At 39.2% G+C, this 19,156-nt stretch overlaps 2 protein-coding genes across 3 annotated transcripts; one reads left to right on the forward strand and one right to left on the reverse strand.

The window, feature by feature from the left end:
* Positions 1-1,920: 1,920 nt before the first annotated feature.
* DCAF4 (DDB1 and CUL4 associated factor 4) lies at positions 1,921-9,683 on the forward strand. 2 transcript variants are annotated; one of them, XM_053474958.1, is made up of 13 exons: positions 1,921-2,013; positions 3,063-3,151; positions 3,311-3,465; positions 3,675-3,757; positions 3,853-3,955; positions 5,509-5,652; positions 5,911-5,960; positions 6,389-6,474; positions 6,767-6,865; positions 7,089-7,186; positions 7,685-7,861; positions 8,399-8,513; positions 9,076-9,683. In XM_053474958.1, the coding sequence occupies exons 1-13, from the start codon at positions 1,961-1,963 to the stop codon at positions 9,282-9,284; spliced, it is 1,461 nt and encodes a 486-aa protein (XP_053330933.1). In that variant the 5' UTR covers positions 1,921-1,960; the 3' UTR covers positions 9,285-9,683. The 2 variants fall into 2 exon arrangements, with proteins under 2 accessions (XP_053330933.1, XP_053330934.1); XM_053474959.1 differs by having other exon boundaries at positions 1,938-2,061.
* Positions 9,684-10,901: 1,218 nt separating this feature from the next.
* Positions 10,902-18,909, reverse strand: ZFYVE1 (zinc finger FYVE-type containing 1). Its single transcript, XM_053474956.1, has 11 exons — positions 18,393-18,909; positions 16,234-16,738; positions 15,709-15,923; positions 14,663-14,769; positions 13,822-13,930; positions 13,324-13,421; positions 13,124-13,241; positions 12,792-12,962; positions 12,474-12,654; positions 12,105-12,218; positions 10,902-11,590 (listed from the first exon to the last, which is right to left on the reverse strand). Exons 1-11 carry the CDS (start codon positions 18,885-18,887, stop codon positions 11,358-11,360), a joined length of 2,346 nt encoding a protein of 781 aa, XP_053330931.1. The 5' UTR covers positions 18,888-18,909; the 3' UTR covers positions 10,902-11,357.
* Between the last annotated feature and the right edge of the window lie 247 nt (positions 18,910-19,156).

The following is a 19,156-nucleotide window of genomic DNA, read 5'->3' on the forward strand; positions in this document are numbered from 1 at the left end:
TCGGCGTTTCCTCTCTCTGACACAGTAACGGTGTACTCTTTGGTTCCACGTGCGGTTGTGTTTTGCTGAATGGAAGTGGTTGCTGTCCCCGGTGCTTTGCGCTTTGGTTGTAAGTTGTTGTCAGTCTGTCGCGATGTCGTTGGTTGTTTCACCGCCTCGTCCGCATTCTGATGGTTCGTACTCCTGGCTCAGCAATCTAGTGACAGGCGTCTCATCACTTATATGATTACTTTGGATCGTTTTTTTTGTCATTGTGTTAGTTGGCGGCTGTACATGCCGTGGTATACATGTTTTAAACTGTATACAGTGTGTTACAGGTGGTTTAGGGAAAGTGCTTGTACTGGAGACCTGGATGTACGACAAGGCTGTAGAAAGCAAGGCAGCAATGTCAGCTGCAAAGGCTCATGGAAAGAGCATCCAGTTTACAAAATCAGATTTACATTATACTAACTAATCATATAATTCTTAACCTATGACCCGAAAACTATGAGTTGGTAAACATCCCCTGCAGCACTATATAGTGACAACTCAAATGTGTGTAATTTCTATTCCAGTGTATCAGTACAGCTAGTGATCTGTACTACAATATATATATATATATATATATGTTTCTTTTTTTTCTTTTTGTGGAATTGTGCATTTTAGCTTGGTTTATCAAACGTGGCTAACAAATCCTATTCACTAAATTCCAAGTCCAATAACATGTGATTGTAAGGGATATAAATAAACAAATAGAAAAAGAACCATGCGCAAACAAAAAAATACAGACATGCAACTGAAATTGGATAAACAGGCCGTGGTATTTTTATTTAGCTTGTTATACGTTTACCAAACAAAACCATAACTTATTCACATATACAAATGATTTGTAACATTAACACTCTTGGCCCAGACCCTGAGTGCAACAAACTTTAACAATAGTCCAGGCCATCCACCCTAAAGCCAGAAGGCCCGCTGAACCACCAGTCCACCCTTTATTTTTATTATTTTATATATACCGGTATATATTTTCTTATAAATAAAAGGGCAACCTTAACCCCAATAAAAGCCACGACAATTAAAAGAATCATAGTTCTATATGGATGGGAGGGTGGGGGCAAAGAAGTTCTTCCATCTTCCCCTTTGGCTCTCCTCCTATGCTCGCCGCAGGTAATGTGCAGCACCTCAAACACGGTGCTATTTATAATGCAAATTCCCGCCTTTTACGCAGCCCGAGCAAAAAACTCTGGTAGCACGAGCGCAAAAAGAACATTCTACCACTTTTTTTTTTTTTTTTTTTTTTAAAAACCCTAACCTGCCTTACCTATCTACCTACGCTGAACTTTTGACCTCAACCTATTATACCTGACTAACCTGCCTGACCTATATTTGGCCCCCTATCCTCACAATCATATGCCGTCCTGGCTGCTAAGTTGAGCCAGGGCTTTATTCAAGAAACCAAACTCAAATGGCAACTAGTCACCAAAAGGGGTTTATCCACTAAGGGGAGAATTCGCTGGAGAGTTTTGATTTCAACTCTTTCACGTCACTAGTCATTATAAAGGGCCAGGAGTGGCAGCCCTCTCCAGCAAGAAGGGTTAAACTGGTCCTGTATAATGCAATAAATCTTTAACTATTATAGCGCACCCACAGGTTCCATATTACAGTGAGGAGAAAATACAGAATTGACAACTGCAGGAAAAATATACAGAATAATAGTGTAAGCACGATAGTACTAAAGAGGGAATGAGATAGAAGGTCTGCTTGAGTGAGGGTTGTTTGATTGCAGCAAATGTCATGTAGAGAAGTCTGATGTACTGGTGTATTTGCAGGACATGGGTTTAGGGGTATTAGAGGATAGATTATATGCTTCTTTGAACAGGTATGATTTTTTATGTCTGTTTTTTATGTTTTTATTGTCACGTTTATATTTAAAAAAAATTTATATCCAGGAAGACGTGATACCTGCTGACCAAGAACAATGGGTCCCAAAAGGCCAAATTATAAATGGAGCAGACACTATCAACAACGAAGGTGAATCTGCAGGGTTGGGGTTTACTCCTTTTTCAGTAGGATATAAAGGTGACCGGAACTCTACTTATTTAAGGAATATTTGGGTAAAAACCTGCAAACTGTTTATTATTTGTAATGTCCCTTTGATCTGGTTGTCTACATACCTATGTACAATATCCACTATTATAGAATTATTGTTAGAATTAACCCCTTCAGTCCCCTGTGGACATACCAGTACGTCCTGCCCTTCATCCCTGTCGCTACACGGGAGACCAGACTGTCCAATTTTGGTGTGTGAACCGCACTTATTAAAAGTAAGTAACACACCAAAATTGGACAGAAAAATGCAAATTCGCTAACTATTAATATATATTCATACATGATTGCGAACAGCAATCACGCTCCTATCATGCCCAGGCAACCAGTACATGCTAGAACCTGGGCATGATAGGAGTGTGATTGCTGTTAGTAATCATACTGCTATCATGCTAAGTCTGCCAGTACATGGTGGAATCTGGGCATTCCTGAGCGTGATTGTGTGATTGCTGTTAACAATCATATATATTATGCATTTTGTGTGCGTACGACGTTTGTGTGTGTCTTACCGTATGGTGTTATTGTCTGTAAGAGTAAGAATAATGGTTAAACATACAAGCTTGAGTCCTTATGGTGTTAAATACCAATTATTATGACGGGGTTAACTACAGTACTGTGCAAAGTGGTGCGGCACTGAATAAATGTGTGTGTTAAACATACCCCCTGGCGTGCAGTTAAAGGATGTTTATAATGTGTTGTAACATATGGAAAAAAATACATTATTGGGGAAGAAACAGAGGTTGGCTTCTAATTTTTTGGGGACTGGCTCCTAGATCCAAACCAAATATGTAGACCCCTGCTATAATGTGCATAGGGCACTGCGTACAAAAAATAGATTTTCAGGTTCTGTAGACTAACTGGTGGTGATTCAAAGCATTTTTGGAGCCACAAGTCCTATTGATCCCCGTATTTTCATGGTTTGTTTTAATGTACTGTCCGTGATTATGGCAGAGACATGAATGTGTGAACTTTAGTTTTCGTAGACATCAAGATGAGATGCCGCAAAATTCCATATCTGTGCCTTCTCCATCTTCAGATGCTCCTCAGTCTTCGTCGGCACCTGGTAAGTTTGCAATGCATTAAAAAAGAAACTTGCAGTGGGCAAGCCAGGTTCTGACTTACAACAATAACAATTGCTGGAATTGGCACTATAATATTGTGCTTCTTGAAATTAAACAAATGTTACAATGTTGATTACAGCTCTTTCTTTCTGTCCTTGAAGAACTGCCAGGGTTCTACTATGATCCAGAAAAGAATCGTTATTTCCGCATGCTCCCAGGGCACAATAACTGCAACCCTCTTACAAAAGAGCTCCTACAGCAAAAAGAGATGGAATGTAAGAGGCTAAAGATGCTTGAAGAGGAGAAGACTAGGAAAGTATGCATTGCTAGTGAGACGAAACCAAACAAGAACACAGCAGTGTTTCTCTGCCTTTCTGCACTCTTCCACCACTGCCATTGTCTTACTTTAAGCTACACTGCTTGATCTGTGCACAATGAAATACGAAGTTGTAGTAAAATTTGTCATGGGTATTTTTTGTTTGCACGATCGGTTTCTTATATATTTTTCTTTATAATCTGAATTAGAAATCCACCAGACCTGGATTAAATGCTACCATGCTTGTACTGAAGAGAAATATCGGAAAAGTACCCGTTACAACGTACTGCCGGTAAGGCCTAATTTTCGTTTCTGTGAGCAAAGTAATCCGTTGTTTTATCAAGCTGAACTATTTTTGTTTTTTTTCTGTTCCCCTACTGTATATAGTTTTACACACGAGCTGAAAGCAGCCTGCATGAGACGAAAGAAGGTGTCTATTAAATACCCAGAACCTGTTGGAGGAGGGGCTCACAGATTTGAATTCATCCTGGTTAGTACCCAGATTACAACAAACGACATTAGCGAACGATTGTTAAGCCCTTCAAATGCTGTGTACTCAAATTGAAAGAATCAATAGTGCCTTAACCCCTTCACGACAAAGCCTGTACATGTACGGGGTCACGATGCACCGCATTGGTGACAAAGGCCGTACATGTACGGGCTGCTGTTTAATCCCTGCTACAACCCTGACACTACCTCTCACCTTTTCTCTTTGCTTTATGTTTGTCCTCAACCCATTCCATCAAGATTGTAAGCTTGCAGGCAGGGCTCTCTCCACCTAATGTATCGGTTTGTCTGTCAATTCTCATACCCCTTGAATATATGTATTGTAATATAACTAAAAGATAATATCTTCACAAAATTTGTCGCATGGAAAGAGTTAAAATATTGGCATTTTCAATGCCTAGTTTAAAAAAAGTGTGTGATTTAATGGGGTAAATCAAATTGGCCCGCTTCAATGATGTCCCAAATATGGGACATGGGCACAGACTGACCAGATGTCCAAATGCCAAAAAATGCACACCTCACAAATGTGGCCTTTTACCTCCTATATAACCCAACAAACTTATGCCTGTGGGGTATCGCTGTACTCAGGAGATGTTACTGAACACATATTGGGGTGTTGTTTGACAGTGACCTATACCAGGAGTGGTACATTCACACTACCATAAAGTTTGACAAAGGCTGATGGTAGAATTAGTGTATTTACCCCATCAAAAATGTGATGGGGTAAATTGCATTGGCCGGCTTCAAAGATACCCAAAATAGCACATGAGGCAGAATGACCAGATTTCGGGAAAAAAATGGTTTTGATATAGCAAAACGCTACTTGTCATTATTGCCCAATAACTTGCAGAAATAAGCTAAAAAAACATAAAAACATTGGGTAAAAGATGCTTGTCCTGAAAAATATCAATATATAATGTGTGTGGTTGCACAAAATTAGAGAGAAGAAAATTACAGCAACACTGAAAAATGTTAAGAGCCTTTGTCCCAAAATGCACTACTAAGAAACAGTCTTGTCATTAAGGGGTTAAACGGCATCAATCTATAAAAAAAATAACACAATGAGTAGTAGATTGGGAACATATGCCAACTTGTGCAGAAGCCTTTTGGATCCCTTGCAGGAACATACTTAGAGTTTGGCATTTAGGTACCGCTTGAGTCAGTGAGAACCTCAATATGTAAATGATATATGGGGGTCACACAAAAAGACAAAGCACCATGCTGTCAGCAGAATTGCAAAGGATGCATATGATAGCATATAGGGGTTCTGCAGAATATGCATTTGTCCACCCCCGCATATCTTTGCATGCAAATACTGCATGTGGGGATCTGTTCAGACCCTCGTGTGTATAGGTGGAAAGTGCTCTATTTCATATCAATGGCAATGCTTTCCTGCCACCAATTAGCTTCAAGCTTACCTCAGGTAAGGGCGTTAATATGCATTCTCTAAAACTGAAAAAATAAAGTGCTTGCAAAGTAAACAGTCTTTTTAATGCCTTGCTGTATTCCTTTCTTGTGACTTGGTATGTTTTCCAGGCAGATTCAAGCAACAAGAGGATATTTGCAGTTAATGACACAGAGAATGGTTTCTACAGATACGGACTTGTGAGTCTCAGTGGTCTGTGGAAGGATATACCAACAGTCGAGAGTCACGACAACCCACACTCCACAAATCACAAGGTACTGTGAACTAGTGCTCTGCGCTGTTGGAAAACTTGGTATTGTATCCCATTCTTTCTGACCTCTGCTCATACTTTTCTATCCAACTGTAAACCTTGGGCAAAAAAAACATGAGAACAGTTTTGATGCCCTTATTTGAACAAGCTTAAAAGTCTTCCCGTTCCTGGGGAATGTGAGTGTTTTTATGTTTTAACTTTTTGTCACCCACCGTCCATACTAGGTAACTTTACATGTAATGCTGCGTTCTCATTTCTCTAGGTCATGTCTGCCTGTTGGGCATCGCTGACTGCTCCAGATTCCCACCTTCTGTATCCTTGGTGTAGATTAAGTGGTGTAGAAGGGTTTAGGTCCCTGCTGGGAGAATTAGATTTCATGAACTGAGTGGATCCTGTGAAAAACTCTCTATGTACGCAGCTTCAGCAATAGACACTGGAGTCCTAATTGTTTGAAATCATTTGGTGAAATGTGGCTTCTCACAAACTGGCACATGCATGTGTAAAAGGGCAGCCTTCCAGCTTTTGGTGAGAACTTTCTATTATATGCTCTGGAGGTTGTGTTAAACTAGTCATATTTTTTTTCTACCTCCATGTGTTATTGACAGCAACTGGTGACTGTGTGTTGGTTAGTTTGTATCGCCCCAGTTTGGTGTGTGTGCGATACATACATATATACACACAATTATATAAAAAATGTGTTTAAACAGACTTTCACTTTAGCTTCCTCAATGTCAATGCAGCGTTTGCCTTCTAGGAAAGCCACAGACACAAGACAGTGTTAGCCTTATTCCAACATCTTTATTCAGAAACGTGTCCTCAGACTATGGTAATATAAAATTGTGTATTGAATGTGTTAATGCTTCACGCTCGATGACCTTGTTTTTGTTTTATTGTATCAATTGTAATGATTGCAGTAAATCTTCTTATCCCCGTGCTCAAAGGCGCAGGAATATGTCCATTGTTTTGTTTGTTTGTAACAGTGTGTACTAATTACTATATCCTGCCCTGTTAGTTTCCATTGAGGACTAGGTTGGAACCATTATAATAAAGTGTTAAAAAGTTGTGCATCACATATGCAGCATAACCCCCCCCCCACATATTTATATTATGTTTTATAGATCATGACTATCCTGAAATGCTTTACAACATCAAAGCTTCTAACCCGTGGACATGTGCATGGTGCGCAAACCCTCAGCTGGCCAATACTTATGCAGCGGGTAAGGTTAATGTTCAGCTGACTTGCTCTGAATATGAGAGCTGCGTGCTTTGCAATATTAGAAGTGTTTTCTTGTTACAGTATCTTCTAGCAACAAACCCCAATATAAAGTCACAAAGTTCAGCACAACCCTTAAGGCGCTCTTATTACTTCTTCTGCCAGTGGTAACTTAGTGGAACAAAACCATCACCTGTCTTTTACTGTCCCACTTATGTTTCTGCAAGGACTAAAAGAACAAATTTTGGTCATGAATGCTGTCACAGATTATCGGAGAACATTTAGGACATTTAGCGATACATTGGCTCAACAATTCGCCACACAGGTAAATGTTAACAGCTGTAAGCCATTATTTTTTTTATTTTAATGAATCGATATTGTTACACAAATGGTTTGATCTTTGGAAGGCTGTAGGCTCTTCTGTTAATCTGGTGCATTACATTTTCAATTTACCATATTTAGGGTGATTGAGTGCTGGATTCTGTTATGTTCCTCTTTCATTTAAGCTTGAAATTATTCACAGATCTGATGTCTACTCAAAGCGTAGATAATGCTTTTTTTATTTTTATTTTTTTTTTTTTTTTTTTACCGTCAATTAACTTGCTGGTCTCTACATTGATTGGGAGCTGTGTATTGTCTCTGTGAAGCTATTAACACATGTTTTATCCTAATATGTTGTACATAGCAGCCTGAATTACGATGTGGAATAATCTTTCCTCCTTGCAATCATTCTTCAGATAAATGTGTCTCTTTTTTTCTAATTCAGTTGATGACTATTTGTCAGATAAACTATTGGCGCAAATCAGAATGCTTTCTCTTGCAGACTTTACTGCTGTACAATGGCTGTCGTTCTGGAGAGGTTTTCTCTATTGACCTCCGTGTGCCGGCCACCCCATCAAACTGGAAGAAGGCAGCGTCTTTCAAGCACAGTTCTGGTGTCACCTCCTTGCGTCTTCTCCAGGATGAGAACTATTTGATTGTGGCAGACATGTCTGGGGAGGTGTGTATTATTCAGTATCTGGTAATCTGGCAGATGTCTGAGAAAAAGCTAAAACATCCAAAGCACACACCAGCGTTATAACAGGTGTAAACGTTTTATGTACGTTGACGGAGCTGACAAGGTGGATACATTCCTAAGAAGTCAAAGGAACATTTTACGCTAAAGCTATAATGTTAATGTTATGGGGCCTGTCCCCCAGCCACCACTGGAAATGGGGCAGTAGCAAAGACAGTGGGAAATTAAACATGATGAGCATTTAATGGCATAATAAAAAAAAATTAAAAATGTAGGTATTCAGATGGGACATTGGAATGTTATTTTTTCAATCACACCAAGAAGGGGCACAGAGATGGGAATGTCTTATGGAGTTTGCCTGTTTTAAGAGAAGGAGTTGCCCTTTGGCTACTTACAATTTAAATTCTGCCTTTCTCTTGACTATTTTCAGTAAATGATGACTGGTATTTGTGTTTTATTTCTTTTTTATCTGCATTGTTTCTTTATTTCTCTACCCTTTCTACCCCCCCCATCCATTACTAGATTAAAATGTGGGATGTGAGAATGACTAAACCTGTGAAGCACTACGAAGGCCATAACAACAGTTATGCTTTGTTGCCTTTGCATGTAAAAGAAGATGAAGGATTACTGCTAGCAGGTAGGATGGACCTTTAACCATATTGCAGATAGATTATGGGTACCATGTCATGATTCTTTGGTTGAAGGGGCACAATTTGTTTAGGACCTCCTGACACAAGGTTCTTCGGATATAAGTCAGACTGACTAAAGTCAAGAGAACCTTGCATTAAAATTACATTTTGGACGTACATGGTTAATACAGCTGTGAGAGCCCAGCTAACCTCAGGAGTAGTGTTTTTTGGTTTAACCTTTATCGTCTAGTCCTGCTGGTCCTACGTGGAATGGAATTGGAGGGGCAAGATGATTCTGTAGATTTAAAAAGATGTGAAGCAATGTCAATTATATTTTTGTTATAATGGTCCTATGTACACAATGTCATAATTGTACAAACCTAAGGATGCAGTTAATCCCAAATAGCAGATTTGACAGTTAATTTGTGCTTTAAGCAGTCCTTGCTTCACACAATATACTGGCCCAACCTTGCAGTAGGTTAGGTGCCTGCCTTGTAAAGGATTTCCCACACTATGGCTCGAATGTTGGTTGCCTCCCTGAAATAAAACTTTGCCCATGGTTTGTTACAGTTGGCCAGGATTGCTTCACACGTATTTGGAACCTTCAGGATACCAAGCTACTGAGGACCATTCCTTCACCGCACCCAGCAGCCAAAGACTCCATACCAAGCGTGGTTTTCTCTCATCAGCTTGGAGGTCCACGACAAATGGCTCCAGGCCTGCTTATGGCTGTGAAGAGCGAGCTGTACTACTTTACGTATGATTCCGGTACATTTTAATTTGAACTTTAAAGCTCCAAGCTGTAAAAAATGAGTTCTCTTGTTACGACCATATATTAAGGATTAGACGTTTTCTAAACCACCAGCTCAAAAAGACAATTGTGTAAGTCCATGGGGAAGACTTTGTCTACTGGTATGCAAGTGAGAATCTTGTTTTTGTAATGGGAAATGCGGAAAACAAAACTAAACACTCTACAGTAAGTTTGTCCAAATTGAGCTTCTAAACACGTGCAAGGTACATCCTGGATTGTGAATTTGGCATGTTCCATTTATTGCCACCGCCTGTTATAAAAGCCCCTATGACATTACGTGATTATAATATAACTGTCTAGCTTATTTATTATTCATCTTAAATTGTCTTTATTGTGTAATGCTTATTTTGCAGAATTGTCATGCTTCTGTGATATATATAAAAAATATATATTTATTTTTTTGGATTGCATATATTCTGAAGCTGAATTTAAGAATTTTTTTTTTTAAATAACCTCCTTTGAGAATTTTAAACTGATTTTATAGTATTTTTTAGTCTTACGGCTTAAATAAAGGAATGGTGACAGTTGCGTAATACAGCTTTTTGATGGTTACATAATCAGTTTTTAATCCAGAATTCCCTGTTCGCCATAAAGAAAAACAAAGCATGTGATTTCTGCAAATGAATACCTGGGAGAAACACCTAAGACTCAAAGCACACTGACTGAGTTTACAGCTCGGTGCATCAGCATTACATTGTCACAACTTTCCTACCTTAACCCTTTCACGATGCATTATTTTTAATGGGTTTAAGGACAACCCATTGTCTTTAAGGGGTTAAAAAAACTGATGGCAGCAAAAGTGTGAGCTGACAGTGTGCATTACCCTGCTACCTCACAAATGCTTATATAATTGACAGTTTACATTTTCCAGGGATCATTAATATATTGATACATACGTGCGAGACAGCGCTCCCAGCTAGCATGACCTTTCCATGTTGGCTCTGTCTAGAAGCTAGTTGTACACATGCTGTAATTATGCATTAAGCAGGGTTAACAGCCATTTTTAACCCCTTAAGGACAATGGGCGGTCCCTAAACCCATTGAAAACAATGCATTTTGAGTCCGTACATGTATGTACGGGCTTGGTCATTAAGGGGTTAATTTTTTTTTATTTTTTTTTTACAGTGTGCCATTTTGTAAATGAACATTTAAGATACAGTGCTACCAATAAATAAAAAGGATATTCAGTTATTACAAAAGGAATGCCACAGTCTCTACTTGGCACAGATAAATGGTAGGACATGCATTTAGTTTATATTGTGTATGTTTCTGGTTGATTCCATGACATGCAATACAAAGTAGATTACATGTTTGTAGTTTAACGCTGCCCCAGTATAGTGTTTCCTGAATTCTTTACATTAAATAAAAAGGGTACAATTTTGATTGGAACCCCCACTTTACCTTCTAAAACATAGAACAGTATATGCAATGCTATAACTTTAAATCCAGTAAATAAAATTAATCTTTAGGTATTCAGTCTATACCATTTACAGTCTGAAAGAGCTGTTACATAAAAAAAGTGTAGTATACAATTTAAACAAACACCACCAATACCCCCTCCAAAAAATAAACCTAGTTTCACACCTTATGTTTTATATTTATTACAGGTTTATTCTTAAATACATGGAAAACTGACTAGATAAAATAAGACATAAGTACAGACTTTATGAAATAAAGTGTAAAGTGCACAGACTCATATTGACAATGAGTTACACTAGATTTGTCAGAAGGTAAACACTGTAGCAGACTATCCCCAGAAACAAATCAAACCAAAGTGCTAATGGAATTGTGTTTCTCGTCCAGAGAATTTCTACTATGATTTTACTTTAAAAAGTGCATATTGTATATCGTCTTGTTTCCTGCAAAATTTTTGCTTTTTTTTTTTTTCTCTCCCTTTTTTGATGAGATTATCTGCAGATAACCACAGTTGATAAATCAGAACATGCACTGCCAAACAAGCTTAAGGAAGAAAGAGGTTCCGCTTCTATCTAACCCTGAGAATGGTCTGCAAATTTTGAAAGACAAGAGTGGAAATAGAGGGTTAAAGGTCACCAGGTTTTTTATTGCAGTTAATGCAAACACGAACTGGATGGTCCCAGCCCCTCGAGGGTACTGGCCTTCTGTTATCCGAGCATTCGTGACAGAAACCCTGTCCACATGCGCGGCAGTGGTGCTTGGAAAGCTTGATGTTGAATTCTTTCCTGCAGCTGTGGCAGTGAGTTATATCATGGTCCGGGATCCAATACGCAGGTCGTGCAGCATCCTTCATGAGTCCTGGCAAAGTCATTATTTCAAATTAATTATGCAATTATTTTTTTAATATATTGATCAATTGTAGATTACTCACATTAATATATATATAAACTACAGAAAATATTTAATAAAAAGGAGATAACATGAGTACGATACAAAAGCAGGATTGGGATTCCTAGTGTTTTAGGAAATGTTAAACTATAGCTTGACAAGTTTCCCCGGCCAATTAAAATGAAGGAAACATTGACTTAATTCAATTATATATATATATATATATATATATATATATATATTATATATATATATATATATATTGTGCACTGTAGTTCCTCCAAAAGGCAATTCTATTTTTGTGAAAGAATACACACCTGGAAGCATTTGGTCATATACAGCCTAAAATGTCCCTTTAGAGCCCCATTTTAATGTTGCTAACACAAACAAATGAATAATACTAGTTCTGTGAATGTCTGTTTGTTTAGAGATCATACCAACTACAGGAATAGGGACAATCAGCCAGCCATCCTAGGTTTCTTACCTAGAGGAATGTCAATGGCCGTAACCACAGCACCCAGCGTATTCTGTACAGCTTCTCCAACCTTCCTTGCAATTAAAGTATTGCCTTCATCGTCATCTCCTGAAACTGCAACAACTACAGAAACAAAAAATGCATTGAGTGCAACAGTTATATGGGACAACACCTCCGTCGCTTCCAAAAACACAATAAATTACAGTAATATTTTAATGTATTAAAATATTTTGACTTCAAAGAGTGGGGAAAAGGTGTCAGATTTGTTAGAATTAAACAATAAGTAGACCTAAGACACAGGAGTACTTGACCCCTTTTAAGTCCAGTCTGCTACTGGGCTTATAAGGGGTAATGGTAAAATTGTCAGGTTTCAATTACCGTACTGAGTTCCCCTGCGGTCATAGCAGTTATCGCAAACACGGACCGGTGAAAGACCCCAGCCCCGTTCAGGAACCGGACGGCTCTTGGACGAACAGCTGTCGCAGAATCCCTCTCCACAGGCCCGGCAATGATGTTTGGTATCATTATCTTTAAAGGGAAACCGGCACTTGGTACATTCCTATTGAAAAATAAAAAGTGTGTATGTATATGTATATGTATATATATATATATATATATATAAAATGGAATATGTACCTTCACAATTCTCCCCACCACACTATTACTTTCATACATAACCTGATGGCAAAACCTCACCTGGATCTGGGAATTTGGTTTCCAGTATGCAGGGGCAATTTGGTCGGTCAGCCATGATGTCACTGCTTTGGTGGGCCCAATGCTCAGCTCGGTCACAGATTGTGCCATAAAATTCATGCCATCCAACAAACGCTGGGCTGCATTGTTGTTATCTTTCAGAAATTCATCTGCCTGACAGCAAAAAAAAAAAAAAATAGCAGAATGATTAAGTGTTCATCTTTCTACAGAGATACTCATAGTTTTACAATTAATCAATCTGAAATGCATATGCATTGGAAAGTTAATTTTCCCGACCATCTACGAGTACTAGGACTTGCAGGATAGGCACTTACTCCTGGCCAGACATGCTGTATCTCTGTGCGTACTACGGTGTCCACAGGATCCTGGTTTCCAAACCAGTATTGCCGGCTGCGATAAATCACTCCACAAGTAGGACATTCAATTACATACCTGGAAGTAGATGCATCTCATAAGAGATTGATTAACTAAAAACAAAGGAAGTGCTTGAAATTGGACAGTGACTGGCACTTACCCAGACCAAGCATATTTGGCAAGGCCCAGCCAAGGAGAGTCCGTGGAAGCAGATGTTTTGGGAACCACATTGACCTCCTTCCCACCTTCATAGCAAGCCTGGAAAGAAACGCATTTCAAAGTACAGACACAGAAAGCATTAAATCCCACTACTTCAGGGATGTCCACCCTGCGGCCCTCCAGCTGCTGTAGGACTACATCTCCCATAATGCTCTTTCAGCTAATGGGCTGGCTCGGGAGTACGGGAGATGTGGTCCTGCAGCAGCTGGAGGGCTGCAAGTTGGACACCCCTGCACTAATTGTTCCCAAAAGAGTCTGGATCCTTGTCACATATCTGGCATAAAGTATGACTATTCCCTTGCTTCTAAAGCACACGCTCGATACTGGCAGGTACAGGATCTGTTCTGGAGATCTTGCATAGCGTAAGCAGAAGCTGAACCTCAGGCTCCAATGTATTCCATATCTGAACTCAAGAATCCCAACACAAAGCTTTGCTCACCTTGCAGGTAAACACTCGATTGTCATACTGATGGGAGTATCTGCACCGGCTTATGGCGTCATGAGGAAGCCCTTCCTTTGAGTGATTCATACTGTTTTTACATCCTGCTCTAAAAAAAAAAAAAAACCAGGGTGAAACCAGGATGAACACAACAAAAATGATAATTGCCAATGAAACAAAATAAGAAGTGTTTCGTGGGCATAAAATTAGTTTTTGGCAATTTGTGTACCTCACCCATGCAATACTTTACAGGTTAGTCTTGTATATCTCTACCAAGCAATGCATTCTTCTCTGCAGTATATAAATAATCAGTAGTTTCAGGTTTTTTTTTTTTGTTTTTTTTTTTTAGTTTGTGGATTTTTTTTTTGATCAGCTCTACAAATACTACCATTCAATTCATCTTTTCAATTACTTATTTCCAAAGTTGTAAATTTACAGGGGGGGGGGGACAACTGTAATACGCAGAGCCACTGATGGGTAAAAGCTGTGCCCTTTCTTTGGGGGAAGTTTTAAATTGAGGACACCTACATTGCACATTACGCAACCCTGTTCCATGCTACGTTTATACACCCTGATGTTATTTTATTCTCTCTGTAAAGAAGCCTATATTGTACACAATTTGAGGTTTCTCTTGTTTCCTCTTATGTGCATGCCACATACCTGTACATGCTGGTTTGCCAGACACATTTTTGCCCCCCCTTACCCATTTTTTCGAAAAACTCTAATAAACTTTGGTTTACAAAAAAATAAAAAATAAAAAGAAACCAAATCCCCTTCCCTAAAATAAAAAAATTCGGGGCTAGTAAATTAACGGGGATCGGTAATATTACAATACACATACCCACAGCTCAGACAGAGAGCAGAGCAGGTGAAGTACTCATCAGGAAAGAAACAGCTATGTGCCATATGGTCATCCGGTATCTCACCGCTAAAGCGCTCGCTCAGGGCCTAAAACACAAAAAAATAAAAAATCACATTCACAGTGACTCTTCCCAAACAAGAAAACAAAGATATATCAGTTCCCATAAGTCAAGGCTGGTTGTTTCTATACAAAAACGAACCAACATCTGTTTAGGCCATTTGAAGTTTTTGTATTATAAAAGACGAATACAGCTACATGCACGCCATATACTTTCCGCTAGCCCGCTCCAGAGCGGACTCAGCAAAAACTGCAGAGAGGGAGTCTTTTTGGACCTCGGTGCACATCCGCTGCTGCTGGCCGGTACTTCTGGTGCCCTAGTCATAGAAGGTCATGTCACGCCAGTGCTCTGTCATAGAAGCCCAGGCAGAAGCGCTGGCAGCAGTGGAGGTTGTCTGTGCGCATCCTGCAAACATTCAACAGCTGCCAGAGAGGAGGATCCTCGGAAGTGCTGCAAGAGACCAGTATCCTTCTCTCCGGCGGCCAGAAGGTCATGTCGCTCCGGCGCTCCGTCAAAGAAGCCCCAGAGGAAGTGCCGGGCGGCTGCCAGAGAGGAGGATCCGGGTCCCCTGCAGCACTGCGGGGGATCTGGATCTCTGTCTTGTAGTAAGACCTCTATTTGAGGTCTGATTATTAGACGATGGGTTTTTTTTTGTTTTTTTAGAGCATTTGCTCTGGAAAAAACCTTGTCTTATAAATCAAGCAAACGCGGTATATATAAGAAAATAGACTTTTTCTTAAAATCCTTAAAAAGAAATAAACAATGAGTGTGCCATCTATCAGAGAAGCCAACTTTTGATGGCATTTTAAATTACATCTTCCCAAAACAACATTCTTTGACCTATTTAATTCAAGTGGGTCGGGTCAGAAGCCGGACGGTATGAGAGGGAAGGAGAATTGGGTAGATGGATTCCTTTAGCGTGTATACTAAAACTAAACTAAAAAGCAATAAAAAGAAAAACATTTACCTTAAGAGCCTTGTATATGACACCAGGGTGACGAGAAGAACGGGTGGTATTATTCTCCAGCTGTTGCTCCACAGCACGACGCAGCCCTGAGAAATCTGTAGGTGGGTTGTACGTTCGAGTCCCCTTGTAATGGATAGAGCTAAAGGCTTCAGGAAAGCGTCCTAACCTACGAAACCTCTCTTGAATAACTTTTTCTGGTATTTCAGAGGCCTTTTCTGGAGGAAGAAAAAAAAAGTAATGTTTTTACAAACAAAAAACCAAATGCATTTCTCTCCAACTCAATCCTCACCAACTCACTTTAAAAATTAGGCTAGCACCCATGAGCCGTAACACTACTAATAATGTGAGTAAAGTAAACTGCTTGCTTATTTGTTTTATGTTCTAAATACAATTTGTCTTAAGCACTAGACAGTGTTTACAACAGTTTAACATCTCTTTCAAATTATTTCCACAAATTTTATAGTGTAAGAATTAGGGTTGTGCAATAAACAGAGAATTGATTACTATCATATTCTAGGGACTTACCTGATCCCAGAAGCTTGGTATGAACAGTCTCATGGAAAATTATCACTCCAGGCCCTAATGTGGAAAGTGGCACATCTAACCCACAACGTGCAGTAGTGGCTTTAAGTTCCTTTGTAAAGTGTTTCAAGTAAGCTTCAGAGGCATCACCTAAGAACTTGAAGAGATCATTGTGCAGACGGTCTGCATGAGTTCTATAGATAACTAGATCAGAAATGGCCAAAACTTTGAGAAGCAAGCGGGTTCTCTGACTCAAATTGACGGTGGCTCCAAGTAGCCCTTCTGTATCAATTACCACCACCTTGTGGACGGGGTCGAAGGCTGCCCATACACCAACTGTGCAAGACTCTTGTGCAGGAGAAGTCTTGAATACTTCACGGCCATAGAAGAAAGTGTGGTTGAGAGTGTGTGACTTGCCATCTCCAGTGTTTCCAAAAATAGAGACAACTTTCAGCAAGTCATCTGGATTACAGTCCAGTTTCTTCAAGAATTCCTCCTCGTCGGCAACCTTAAAATGAAAATTAGTGAAACTGACAATACAGTAGACAAAACAGTATGTTTCTAACAGAAAATGACACCGATATAGAAACTGTGATAAAATAGTGTAGAATCATACTTGATTAGAAGTTGCAGAAGTGTTTTATTGTTATTTCTATTAAATACTAACATAAGTGCACTGCCAACACTGCTGCTACAAATCATAGGATGTACGTTATTGACCAAAATGTATAGGATGGAAGGATCGCATATAAAGAATCGTACCATTAACACTAAACCTTGTTCTATCTGAGCCTATGCAACTCCCATTCCCCAAAGGGACTGCGCAGAAACCAAATGATGAAGGCTAGTGCGCGAATCCTACCTGTAGACAACCAACCCAATGGACGTTATTGGTAATGCTTCCAGTCTATCCCTGTAGATTTATTATTAATCTATACGAACCATTAGAGCTTGGGGAGTAATTAACCCCTTAACAACCAATGACTTGCCTGTGACATGAGACACAAAAGCGGTCAGGTAACGACCAGTGACGTGCCAGGCACGTCTTTTCATTAAACAAGCATAGAAAGGGATCTACGATCACTTTCTTCGCTTAAACGTTGTTGCTGTAATGCCTCCCCGGGGTGTCAACATCTGCCAGAGTTTATAATAATATATATACAATAAACGATCGCCTCCTAAATGTCAATGGTGTCACTGAAATGCCTCCAAAAAGAGCAAGTGCAAAAATGAGTAAAACCATTTGAAAAACCCAAGGGGTGTCTAATTTTTTTTTTTTTAAATCATTTGATGGGGTAAATTGGAGTGGCTGGGTTCAAAGATAGAGCATAGGCATAGACCGACCAAAATGGGGGGGGCGCACATCCTTAATGTGGCCAGCCTTTAAATATACTCAAAAAAGCACATGAGGCAGAATGACCAGGTTTGGAGAAAAAATTGGTTTGGAAATTGCAAAACGCTACTTGTAATTATTGCCCAATAACTTGCAGAAAAAAGCAATAAAATATTGGGTATTTCTAAACTCAGGACAAATAGTAGCATCTATTTAGCAAGTTTTTTTCATTAGCTTTTTTTGGATGAGTAAAAGTTTTTTGTGAGAAGTTTTTTTTTTTTTTAATTTTTCATATTTTATTTTTTTTATAGGAAATTAGATAATATGATCCAAAAAAATGGTATCTGAAAAAAATACATAACTTGTGTGGGTACACTAAATGTGTGAGGAGAAAATGACATCGAAACACGAGCACCGCAAAAGTGTTAAAACAGCCTCGGCCCCAAAGAGTACAAAAGGTAAAAAAAAACAAACAAACAAAAAAAAAACAGCCTGGTCCTTAAGGGGTTAAGTATAAAAAGTGGGACTTGGGAAGATGACTTTTCCATTTGGTGGTTGCCAAGGATGAGTGGGTACACTAAGGCTAAGAAGGTTTAGCTACAGACACATTGCAGTACTAGCCATGCAAGTGAAGCTCTTGTTTTGTTTTCTTGTAAGTGCATTATGGTATTGTGGAACTGTATGAGCTATGTTATATTATTATTATTATTATTATTCCCCCTTCCTCTGTGGTAATCGATATGTACAATTGTCAAGGGACGTCACATTTCTGACAAGTCAAATTTCATTTAGTACCTCTTTAGGAGGCCCAAACCTCTAGTAAACATACCTGTATCTGCTCAGTTTCATCAACAAGGAGAAAACTGACAACAGCCTCAGTCATCTTCTTCCTCTGTGTCTCCTCGTCCATTTTGACACCTTCTGGCTGTTCAGAACTTTTTAAGGCTCGGTAAGATGTAAAAGGGTGCTTTCTCTTGTTGCCTCCAGAATGAGTACGCTTTTGACATTCAGCGCAGAGATCCACCTTACACGATAGGCACCGAACGGCAGCCCGCTGCTTAGCACATACCATAGCGTTGAGGACACTTGAATTGGCCGGTTTGCATGAAGAGCAATAAGGGACGTATCCTGGGGGTATACGGGTTCGCTCGTGATTCTTTAGCCGTTCTTGTTTGTGCAGTACAGCTTCACAACTTTGACACTGCACAGTATTACACTCATCACATTCAAAGACAGCCTCATCGCCTCCGGAACAAGCATAATTCTCTTGGCACATCAAACCAGCGCTGGGACCTCTCTCAACACTTGGGCCCTGGGTACTCATTTTTATTTTAGGCGATTTAAATGAAAAAATCAAGTAAAATCAGTAAGTATTAGGGAAGAGTGGTATTTATACTTGGATCCTAAAAAAAATGTAAATATATTTTCGAAAATAAAAACCTTTCTGTGCTCATTAAATATATAGGTAAGGTGTTGAAACAAAATCCGTCATCCTGTTTTTACAGAAAATAAGCATTTAAATACTTGATAGAGAGAGAAAAAAAAGCAAGGTCTTCTACCCAAATATTTTTGGAAACAATAGAAAAATAAATA

The sequence above is a fragment of the Spea bombifrons genome, chromosome 9 (genome assembly GCF_027358695.1).
Source record: "Spea bombifrons isolate aSpeBom1 chromosome 9, aSpeBom1.2.pri, whole genome shotgun sequence".
NCBI classification, from domain to species: domain Eukaryota; kingdom Metazoa; phylum Chordata; class Amphibia; order Anura; family Pelobatidae; genus Spea; species Spea bombifrons.

Excerpts from the sequence above, each read along its gene's own strand:
- DCAF4 (XM_053474958.1), top strand. The coding sequence starts at position 1,961 with ATGGGTCCCAAAAGGCCAAATTATAAATGGAGCAGACACTATCAACAA. Across the intron at positions 3,956-5,508 it reads ACAGATTTGAATTCATCCTG|GCAGATTCAAGCAACAAGAG; the intron begins GTTAGTACCCAG and ends TATGTTTTCCAG. Across the intron at positions 5,961-6,388 it reads GCTCCAGATTCCCACCTTCT|CGTTTGCCTTCTAGGAAAGC; the intron begins GTATCCTTGGTG and ends ATGTCAATGCAG.
- ZFYVE1 (XM_053474956.1), bottom strand. The coding sequence starts at position 18,887 with ATGAGTACCCAGGGCCCAAGTGTTGAGAGAGGTCCCAGCGCTGGTTTG. Across the intron at positions 12,963-13,123 it reads TACAGCATGTCTGGCCAGGA|GCAGATGAATTTCTGAAAGA; the intron begins GTAAGTGCCTAT and ends TTTTGCTGTCAG. Across the intron at positions 12,655-12,791 it reads AACCAAATTCCCAGATCCAG|GAATGTACCAAGTGCCGGTT; the intron begins GTGAGGTTTTGC and ends ATTTTTCAATAG.